This window comes from Nerophis lumbriciformis, linkage group LG19 (genome assembly GCF_033978685.3).
Source record: "Nerophis lumbriciformis linkage group LG19, RoL_Nlum_v2.1, whole genome shotgun sequence".
Lineage (NCBI taxonomy): Eukaryota > Metazoa > Chordata > Actinopteri > Syngnathiformes > Syngnathidae > Nerophis > Nerophis lumbriciformis.
Window position 1 is genome coordinate 24,358,928 of NC_084566.2, and position 12,013 is coordinate 24,370,940.

Below are 12,013 nucleotides of genomic sequence, written 5' to 3' on the forward strand. Positions count from 1 at the left end.
TCATGTTTGTTTCAAATTGATTCAACTATTCAATAACAAAATATAAACAGTAGAAATAACGAACAAAAATGTCAGCTACTGTCTTGTTCTAAAACACCAACAAAAGTTTAATTTAGCATTTAAACAGGCTATACTGTAGCAAAAGTCAAAAGTCATCACATGCCTATTCTTAAATGTGTACTCCACGTCTTCCATGTCGAGAGCAGTTTTGATTTGGGCTTACATGGTAAACAACTAAAATGAATGTTTTGGGCATTGTTTTATCCTGACGAATGCATTTGTCCAAATGTGGCCAAGTAGACGCATTGTGGGTTTCCTGAACGTCATCTACATCGCTAAAAGAAAAATCTAAGGGAGAGAATCCCTCTGCCATCTTTCACTAGTTTTTTTTAATATATTAATTGCCCGCTTGAATATTCCCTCTTCTCTTCTCCAACTCTCTTGTCGTCATTTGCGATGTGTGTGTCTGTTGTGATGTCCCTTCCTGGTTCGATGACCCGCCCTATCTTGCTTCTGATTGGCCTGTCCGTAATGTTTTGCCCTAATCTTAACCAATCGTGACTCATCATAGTAAACCAACCAACCAATCATGGATTTTCTTATACGTAAACCAACCAATCATCATTGATGTTTACCGTATATGTTGTTCCCTGCCCGTGGAGTTGCTTCACTACATAGCTACAATTTTTAAGTTAATTAGTTTTAATGGAAAACTGCAATTTTTACCACTGGATTATCAAAAACTGAACTCATTACGAGAAAACCGTAGTTGTTGGCAGACGGATCAAGATTTTAACACACATTGTAGGTCGGGAAAAACTGAAAATATTTGTTTTTATTTTCACAGAGAGAAAGAAAAGACATATTTCCAATTATAGACGGAAAAATCACATGCCTGACTTTTTGTGATTTCTTTGTCCAACATGTACACATGCTGGTCTCACCGAATACAAACAACCTGACAATGCCACTCACAGAAATGCAGGGTTATGTGACTAGCACAGCTTCCAGAAACTTTACGTGTGGGGTCGCGACACCAGATACGCAGGTGTAGTAAAAGGAAGCTTGAAGAGCCAGGCGGTCATTGTACCTTCATGGGTGAGATGTGGGCATGGGTGACATAGCCGTGTACGTTCTCAATCTGGGAAAGATTCTTCTCGGCCACCTGGACCAATTCTGGACCGCCCGCCTCAGTGAGCTGGGGCGAGCTCTGGTCCTCCTGAGGGGATGAGTCCTCATCGTGGTGCCGGTACTTCTGAAATAGGAAACAGGAAACAGTCAATATGTTCCACTTCCTGAAATGGACGTAGCATCAGCACCTGCTGCATTCTATCTGCGCATGTCAGCTAAGGGCGCCAATAGTACGTTGATCAAGGTCTATACAAGAGCTGGTGTCAGAAAGTCCACAGACAGTCATGTGGACATGTCCAGAAGCTCAGCAGTCACATGATCACATTGACACACAGACTTCCCCAGATGAATTGAAGATGGTATGAAAATGAAGTCACTGTCTTTTGAGGACAGATATTAGCTGAGTAAATTAACATTAGCCATAAAAGCTAGCTACGGCGAGAGATAAGCTAGCGTCTACATCAGCACCCGAATCATGTATGAGTTTCTAATACTCAACACAATGCCATAGGACACCGAGCTGTACTGACTGAAAAACATGAACAATCATATTACAGTATCTGTAAAGTATTAGCCCACATTTCATGTTTTGTTTGCACACAACTAGCTTAACAGCGTATGTACTGTAGTTGTAATAACATGCATGATGTGCTGTGTGTATCATGAGCAATATTAAAGTGACTCACTCGATGGACAGTTGTGCGTTTGGCCCAGCTGGCCGGGGACGTTTTTTTCGGTTTTAATTTCGGTAAGCACTCCATTTATGTCGAAATAGTTTTGCTCCAAATTTCGACATTTACAGCGTCAAAGTCATGCCAACCTCACTTTCTCGGCTTAAGTCTGCTCCAACGTTTCACACTTTTTTCCGGCGAGTTTCTAGAAGCAGCAGTTCATTCTCTGTATATTCAGCTTAAAAAAAATAAGGGTCTGAATCCTAATTTGTCCAAAAATAGTTGTCTTTGTTGTCTGTTAACAAGTATGCCATGATTGGAACTAGGGCTGGGCGATAAATCGATATACGCGATATATCGCAGGTTTGTCTCTGTGCGATATAGAAAATTACTATATCGTGATATTCAAGTATACGTTCTCACGCAGTTGCTTTTAGCTGCTGGCATTACACTACCAGCTCTTCCCGCTCTTTCCTGTGTCTCCTTCTCACAGACAGACAAGCGCACCTTCTTACACACGTCACATACTGTCACGACATACGTCACATACGTATACGCCCTCGCGCAGCAAAGAGGTAGCAGCCTGGGTAACGTTAGCTGTGATGCTAGCGTAGCCGTGCGAGTGGTAATACGAGAGAGAGAAGGTGAAAATCTGGTAACAAATGAAAGAATAATTAATTCCCCCCAAAAAACTAACGTGATGACTGAAGTGCTGATATCAACCAAACCTAACCCCCCCCCACACCCCAACCCCCTCCACATCCCACCCCCCGGATTGTAAATAATGTAAATAATTCAATGTATATACTCTGATGATTAACTTGTGTGATGACTGTATTATGCTGATAGTATATATTTGTACCATGAATTGATTAACGTGGACCCCAACTTAAACAAGTTGAAAAACTTATTCGGGTGTTACCATTTAGTGGTCAATTGTACGGAATATGTACTGTACTGTGAAATCTACTAATAAAAGTCTCAATAAATCAAAATCTCGCCAAGGAGAGTATGGCAAGGAAAATTCAACGGCGCAAACGCTTCAAGAAACCGGTGAAAGACTTACACATCTCCATTATGGTTAAGTCCTTCCTGTCACAAGTCTGAAGATGATTCAATGTCAACACCGTCAGCTCGCGCTCCACTGACATGCTTTCATCTCCCATCGACAGCTCAAATGCAACCTCATGCCGCTATCCCAATGACACAGACATTGATAACAATCATTAATCCTGTCAAAAGTGCCCAGCCTTGTGTCCCTACTATAATAGCCCCCACTACAGTTCCTGTCTCTGTCACCTTGCCAGCATTTGTGTCTTTCACAAGTCAACATATGCTAGTCCTTCCCACATTTGGTTATGCATCAACAATGACACTTGCAGCCACGGTGCCAAAAACCATGCAAACTGCTGCTACAACTAGCTTCAAGTCCCAACACCAAGAGGTCCTGGTTATAGGCTCAATAAGCACTGTACCACGACCACCTCTGATTGCTGCAGAGATGGTCGTACTTTTGGAAGGTTCTACTGTCTCCACAGAGGAATGCTGTAGCTCTGACAGCGTGACCATCGGGTTCTTGGTTCCTTCCCTGACTAATACCCGCTCACTGAGTTTAGACGCCCAGCTAGCTCTAAGAAGAGTGTGTGAATCATACGGATGATGGAGGCAACTGTGCTCCTTGGGACCTTTAGGGCAGCAGATGCCTTTCTGTTCCCTTCCCAAATTTGTGCCTCAAGACAATCCTGTCGCAGAGGTCAACAAACAATTCCTTCGGCTTAATGCTTGGATTGTACTCTTCCGTTCACTATCAAGTGTGGGACCTTATATAGACAGATGTGTGCCTTTCCAAATCATATCCAATCAACTGAATTTACCACAGGTGGACTCAATTTAAGTTATAGGAACATCTCAAGGATGATCAGTTGAAACAGGATCCACCTGAGCTCACTTTTGAGCTTCCTGGCAAAAGCTGTGAATACTTATGTGCATGTGATTTCTTTGTTTTTGCACTCATTACATTTGCAAAAATCTTTAAAAAAAAAAAAAAAAAAGTTTTCACATTGTCATTAAGGGGTATTTTGTATGGAAATTGAGGCCAAAAATGAATTAACTCCATTTTCGAACAGGGCAATAATATAACAAAATGTGGAAAAAGTGAAGCACTGTGAAAACTTTCCGGATGTACTGTAAATTTTGATTACACAGACGACATTCATGTGTAAGCACTGCTTAGAGACAAATTCAATTGGTCAAAATGTGCGGGGAAGTATCGGGCGTTGGACAAAGTCGCAGGGCCATTTACAATTTGCCTGGGTTCTGTACGAGGTTTGTGTGTGTGTGTGTGTGTGTGTGTGTGTGTGTAAAGTGCCCGGAGAGACATTCTGTTGTGAATTGGCGTTGCATTAATAAAAATGTATTTACCGTATTTTTCTGACTACAAAGCCGCACTTAAAATTCTTTCATTTTCTCAAAAATCGACAGTGCGCCTTATAACCTGGTGTGCCTTGTGTTTGAATTATTTGTGGTTGTGCAGACATCAAACCAGTTTTATGTTGTACATGGTGTAATGATAAGTGTGACCAGTAGATGGTAGGTTGAATGAAGCCTGCTACATAAATGACTCCAGCAAGCAGCGAAATATTACACCTTTGATGTTTCATTGAGAATCTACAACAAGGCGCTCAAAAATCTGTGAGATTGTTTTAGTACGACTTTGGTAAACTACAAAGCCGCATCGCTTGATGGATTGTCGGAGAAATTGCGGCTACCGTAGTCAGCTGTGCTTCAACATACGGGTATTATTGTGGCGTGCGTGACCCAAAAATGCCACCTATTAGGAGACATTATCTGGCGTTTTGTTTCGACCCATTATGCAAAACCAACTTTCTTACCGATTGGTACCTGCTGTTGTGTATTTAGGGTTTGCATAAATCCCGAAAATTTGAGCGGGTCCACCATTGCAGCCCGCGCCGCAGTCAATAAGAGTCTTCTTTTTCTCTATCCTCTTGTGGTGGGGCATTCGTCCTCCGCTGTTGCCATTACTAATAAAAAATTTGCTTAGTAGTAGTTCTAACTGGTATCTTTCAGTAGACTCACTTTGGAAGCGCTAAAATCTACATCATGGCTGACCGAGGGAAGATGTCGAAGTGGAGCGACGTAAATAAGACCCATCGACCAAAAGGCCCATCCTGAAGAGTCGATCAAAAAACGACTTGACATCAATGTCTGTAAAACATAATCTATGCAAAATACTGACCAAAGAACCACCAGTACATGTTATATAGACTAGGGATGTCCCGATCCAGGTTTTTGCACTTCCGATCCGATACCGATATTGTTTTTGCACTTCCGATCGGATACCGATACTGACCGATACCGATACTGACTGGCCTATCCGAGCATGTATTGAAGTTTAAAGTTATTTAGCCTACTTAGTTGTCAGAATCATGTTGAAAAGGGTTTTAGTACTCTTGATAACAACTAGCCAGCTGAATTAGGGGAGTTTGAATAATACACAATGGTTGGTAACAAGAAACTGACCTGTTTATTCAAGGATAAACACAAAATAGACAAAATTATACATGACAAACAGAAATGGCATCATTGAACTAGGGCTGGGCGATATGGCCTTTTTTTAATATTGCGATATTTCAAGGCCATGTCACGATACACCATATATATGTGGATATGTTTAGTCCATGTCACGATACACCATATATATGTGGATATTTTGCCTTAGCCTTGAATGAACACTTGATGCATATAATCACAGCAGTATGATGATTCTATGTGTCTACATTAAAACATTCTTCTTCATACTGCATTAATATATGCTACTTTTAAACTTTCATGCAGAGAAGGAAATCACAACTAAAAAAATCACTAATTTTTTCATACGGTGTTGATCTGGAAATGTTTGCCTCGGCATTCTGATGGTGTGGACGTGTGGCACCGAATGGAGATAAGCGTCTCGACAGACATTACAATATTTGAACAATGATGACGAAAACTGTTTTCTCTGTCATGTCCGTGTGTCGAAAATTGTTATGCGCTTATTTTTTTATTTGATTTTGTGCGTGGCATAGATTTGCCGCGCGCAATTGCACAAGCGCGCACCTTAGAGGGAGCGTTGCTAGCACGGCTGCGCTAGCATCACAGCTAACGTTAGCCATGCTACCTCTCTGCTCAGGGAGGGCGTGTACGTATGTGACGTATGACGTGACAGTATGTGACGTGTGTAAGAAGGTGCGCTTGCTGTCTGTGAGAGGAAGACACAGGAAAGAGTGAGAAGAGCCTGTCGTGTAATGCCAGCAGCTAAAAGCAACTGCGTGAGAATCCACAGACCTGTGGATGTGTTGAAGGTGTGCTGGAAAATGCGGAACGGAAATAAGGGAGCAGCAGAAAAGTGGAATGTATTATTTAGATAGGTGCGTTGGAAAATACGGACCGGAGTTTTTTTTAAAACTGGATCTGGATCGGCATTTTCCCATGCCTTGCCGATACGCATTTTTTGGCAAATATCGGCGGCCGATCCGATCCAAATATCGGATCGGGACATCCCTAATATAGACCACAATGAAGAAAATGAAAAAAACAATCATTATATGACCGCTTTAATGCACCCTATAATCCAGTGCGCCTTTTGTATGAAAATAGACTTGAATAGTCCTGATCATCGGCAGTGTGCCTTATAGTCAGAAAAATACAGTAATTTTATCACTTTTATTAACTGGTTGAATTAGCATTAATGGGCATGATCGCAAAATTCTAGAGTCACGTTAATGTTGGACATATTCAGTCAAATGTGACCTGTCACTAATGAAGCCCTCACAGCTTATTGACCACACTAGGACAGAACCGGTGTGAAGCAGTCTAACTCAGCCCACACGTGCGGGACATCAGCCGAACACTGTGGTTTGCATTGGCACAGATGTGAAATAATGAGTAAGATGGCGACAAGACATCACCCTTACGTGAAAAAGCTTCCAGTTAAGACAATGAAGAGCTTCCTCCTATTTCTCATTTGCTTTCAGAGATCATGAGGAAGTTGAGGAGGCATGATGCTCTACTGGCTACCAAAAGATGCTAAAAATAACTGCGTCAGCGGATGAGGCAGAATGCCAAAGAGGAGGAAGAGGAACACTACAAATTTAGGGAAAACATTGGCGAGAAGAAAAATGTTCCATTCAACCAGCGCATACAAAAAAATGGTTTCCACAAATATATCATTACGAGGAAGACAAACTCCAATTCTGCTTTCTTGCTACAAACACAAACTCTACATTGTCCCACAAAATAAACAAACTCAGCAGAAATACTGGACAGTCCCATTGGCACTACAGACATTGATCTCAACATAAAGCAGTGGTCTTCAGCAGGGAGTCCGCGACCCCTAGGCGGTGCAAGGAGGTACTGCAGGCTGGGGTTGGGAAATTGTTAGCATATTAGAATTTTTGAGACGTTTGACGAATGTAATGTTTTTTTTCATTATATCTAGTATTTAATATTTTATATATTTATAATATCCTTCACGTGTTCTATGTACAATGTGAGTGACTTAGTATCAAGTTAATTTAGGTACATTTTCGGTATAAGATCTGACTTACACTATAAAACAACTTACATCACGATCAAGAAACGAAACTTGTTCACATCTCGAGAATCACCTGTAATCACCTGTCCCTGCACAATACTAAGGTATTAATTGAAAACCCAATTTTATACACGCACGCACACACACACACACACACAAGTATTTCTACCTCAGTTTGGGGGTCCTTGGCCTGGAAAACATTGAAGACCCCTGGCATAGTCTATCCTATAGTAAAATCATTGTTGTAGAGTCCAATATTGTATGTATTCGTGACTTTATCATATTGAAGCACCCATGTGATTTTGCAGCACAACATTTGCTTTAGAAAAAATAATCTATGGACAGTGGCAGCAAAAAAAGGTCAATGGCATCTGGTCAATAATTAATTAAGGCTAGCTGTGACAGAAGCGGCACTATTTCTCACTATTTCTATTCCAAGTTAACAGTCATGTTAGCGGGTTACCGCCTCCAGAGCAGCCATGTTTTGTGTGTGAGGTCAAATGAGACGTGCGGTCTGCTGTGTGAACCACAAGCATGCACATTGAGTCTTCTCGCACCCGTATACATGCACAGCCCTGCCGTCCCACCAGCCAATCAGGCCTGGGCATGGCTACAAGCATGATCATGATTGGTTGTTGGGGAGCAAGGGGGCTAATGAGTAGTTTAATCGACCAATTAGGATGCAGCAGTTTAAAAGCAAACATTTCACCCTGAGCTTAGTCCCACAGGAACATGTAAGATTCAGGATCCAGTTTAAGAGCTTCAAACAATTATTTCACACCTTAACCATCATCATTGGTATAATTAGCAGGAATATTTAAAAGAGGCAATACAGCAGGACCCCAAAGTGGAACTTAATCCATCCAGGTTGATGTCCAAAGAAAATGAATCCATTCCAGAGTCAAACCTTTGAGAGTACAGGCGATACTTTAAAGCTAGAGGTTCTGAATCTTTTTGATCTCAGGGCCCAACTTTTCCACTACAGAAGGGCCGAGGGCCCACCCAAATATTAAAACTGCATTAGTAATTAGTAACTTTTAATTTTATTCAATAATTACATCGTGATTCTGAAAATGTGGATCATGTACTACACGAGCTGCATCTAGTGGTACGTCAAAGAATCAAATATTCAAACAGTGTTACTGTTCAAACTGTGTGTAATGTTACAGTAGCCAAACATTAAATACACTTGTTTTAAAAAATTAAAAAAAATTGCCTACTACACTACTGTATTTTAATGTTGGTCATTATGGTGGTACATGAAGAGCCAAGATTGTTCTGAGGCGGTACTTGGCAAAAAAAAAAAAAAAAAAAAGATTTATCAAGGCTTAGGTCAGGCTACAAAAATAAATACCAATCAAACATATTGCAAAGGAAGTGACTTATAAGAACTTATAAAAATGAGAAGTGACTTATTAAAACACAGCTTCACCACTTCAGTCATAATTTTTGCGCTTAAGAAAATTTTCTGACTTTAGCTCCATACTTATTCTGTTTGTTTGATATTGTCATTGCTACCACAAGTGGTGGAATAGTGTATTACAACTAAGTATCACTGCGGCCCCTACGGACCACAGCTAAGAAACGCATTTTTGGAGGCCCTCTGCTTTAAGCCACATTTTAACATTCCTAAATGTCTGCAAATGTAAAAAGAAGTTAACTGTAGATTGAAACTAAAAGTTACAGTACTAACCCTTCAAAAAAGACATCTGAAAAAATGTAGAGAGGAAACAAAGTTTTAGCAGTAAATGTCTTTTATAGCAAGCGTCACTATAGTTTCAAGCTAGTCATGCTGTTTACATCGCATCTGCTTGTGTGCATCTAATCTGCATTGACTACTCACTTTTCTTGCTCAATTCTGGGCACCCAACCATAACTTCCATTTCCGGTTCTATGGTTATAGTCACACTTTTTCTCTTTGACATAACTGTAATCAATGCTTTGTGGTGGCATCAAAAACAAACCCAAAAGTTCACTGAGCTGAAGTTTTAGAAGACAAGTTAATGTTTCATGTGACTTCACACACAGCGATTGTTTCAACCTTTGAGGAATATTTTTTGCCAAACTCCAAACGGTACAACTTCTGGGCATTTGACTTTGGTGGTTCCACTGTAAGCTTAACTGGCATCAAGCGGAAATGAATACAAAAGTATCAGATTCCTACTTGCGCTCACCCTGGGTTTCCCCAGTAGCCCCTGTGAAAGGAAGCTCACAGGGACATGTGCACCCACCTTACATCCAAACATGAGGGAGATGGCGCTGTTGGTGCAGGCCACCTTGCAGTGACACAACATGGGCGAGAAACACTCCAGCTTCTTGGTGCCGGGCGACATCTTGTTGGCCGACAGCCCCCTCCTCCGGGAGCGTTGGCGGTTCTTCCTGCGACGTTGAGCCCCTCCCACACTTCCTCCGACGCCACCTCCATCCTCGCCACCGCCTCCTCCACTGCTGCTGCTGCTGCTGCTGCCTGCTCTCACCATCCGCCCTCATTCCTCGCGTCGCTTCATGGCAGCGAGGACGAAACAACTCCCAGAGCTCTTCCTTCATTCAGGGAGAGCCTCCCCCCTCTTCTTTTTCTGGTACTATGTAGTCCTCGGCTATACACCTCCTCACAGGGGCTCGCCTCTTCCCTCACTCGTTCTGTTTGCTTCCTTGCACTGTGTGCGTGCGTGTAGCGTTCCTCTGTGGGGGTGTGATTGGTCTCCGATGGTAGGGGGAGGGAGTGAGCTTAGTCACATGACCCATGAGAAAGATGAAGGGCTGTGGGTGGTGGGGAGTGTATCCTCAGGGAAGGTAGAGTATGTAGGACAGAGGGATGTTGTCCAGAGGAGGAAATGGACAGGAAATGGAAAAAGTGTAAACCAGACAATAGTTGGCAACTTGCAGTTTACTTCCAGCTTCCTTTTCTGACCATGACATCACACTCCAACTCCCAGGATGCATCTGTGTAAAGCGCCCCCTACTGCTACCGTCAGTCAATAGGAGCACGGGATCATGGGAGGTGTATCTCTCATGAGTACACACATTACATTTGTAAACTTTAGCGGAAACAGCAATTAGCTTCCATGTGAGCTTTCTGTTGTCTACACGCTTCATTAGCAAAATTTGAGTCAGGCCACACACACACATTACCACGCGCACGCGCACGCGCACGCGCACGCACACGCACACGCACACGCACACGCACACGCACACGCACACGCACACGCACACGCACACGCACACGCACACGCACACGCACACGCACACGCACACGCACACGCACACGCACACGCACACGCACACGCACACGCACACGCACACGCACACGCACACACACACACACACACACACACACACACACACACACACACACACACACACACACACACACACACACACACACACACACACACACACACACACACACACACACACACACACACGCACTCTCTCAAAGACGTGCACAGTCAGCGCACACACGCACACACAGTGACAGTGATAGAAGCTGACAGGTTTAGATGTGACGACGACTTTCTAAATTTATCCCAAGTGTGTGTGTGTGTGTGTGTGTAAACATCACATGACCTGGACCATCATATGTCAAATTACACAAGATAAATGAGTGTGACATGCTTACAATGACATGTACATAATATGTACACAGACAGTAGGTCCCTTCCAGGATGTAAAAGCATTAAGGAAGGACACATGACTGTGTACTAGCACAGACTGGGCAGCAGGGGGCTGCAAAGAGAACTGCACTCTCTCAGCAGCTAGTTGCTCTTTTGAATGTTACCACCACAGTAACACAATGTATGCTGTTACATTAGTAATGCTGAAATACATTTGGCATTAATCTACTGTTACTCTGACAACGACAGCCCGAGTCTCACCTGTTCCTGCAGGCGGATACCAGGATTCATATCTCAGCTTCACATCATCATCAACAACTTAGCAAAGAGAGCAACACAAACTTATGAAGTAAAAAATGTCCTTTGCAGCAGCCACACACTGTGCTGATGTTTTCAATTAGATGGCAACAAACTTTGACCTCGAGGGCCATATTGGGCTGAAAAAAAATTGGCTTGGGGTCACCCTAGCTCTCCATCTATCTATCTATCTATCTATCCATCCATATATATTTATTTATATATACAAATCTATAAGATGTGTAAGGTAATATCATGCTTGTAAAGGCATTACATAAACCATATAAATAAATGTAATAGCTGTATAACTACACCACTATTGGCGTTAACGCAATGTTTGTGTCTTTTTACACATTGAAATCAGAAAGGACATGCTGTTTCGGAAGTCCGCGCGTCCCTTGGATTTTTGTTTACCGACCCTGCCTTCTCCGCGTTTTTATTGGTCGTCTTCAAAGTAATGAACTTTCCGGTACAATTTCTTAAATCTTGATTCGCTGAAAGATTTATCAATCACAAATACTGCCTCAGTTTGCACTCTGACAACTTTACCGCGAGGGGCTGGAAAAGAAAGACTTCATGGTAAACACTAAGGTGAGTGTAAAGTCAACCTTTTTAACTTTATCCTGTGCCATGGCTCCAGTAAATGAGTTGTTTTAGTCTTTGTGAGTCCATGGAAACTTCACTTTTATCTCCCGCTGGATCGACAT

General features: G+C 42.3%; 1 protein-coding gene across 6 annotated transcripts in view; it reads right to left on the reverse strand.

Annotated features, from left to right (window-relative positions):
- dlg1b (discs large MAGUK scaffold protein 1b) overlaps positions 1-12,013 on the reverse strand; it is a 61,231-nt gene that overhangs the window by 28,802 nt on the left and 20,416 nt on the right. For 5 of the 6 annotated variants that reach the window (XM_061979188.2, XM_061979186.2, XM_061979189.2 and 2 more), the window contains one exon: positions 1,091-1,255. In XM_061979188.2, the coding sequence (XP_061835172.1) occupies positions 1,091-1,255 (165 nt within the window). Of the gene's footprint in view, positions 1-1,090; positions 1,256-9,626; positions 10,054-12,013 lie in introns of those variants that run through there. The other variant, XM_072915209.1, reaches the window with a different exon arrangement.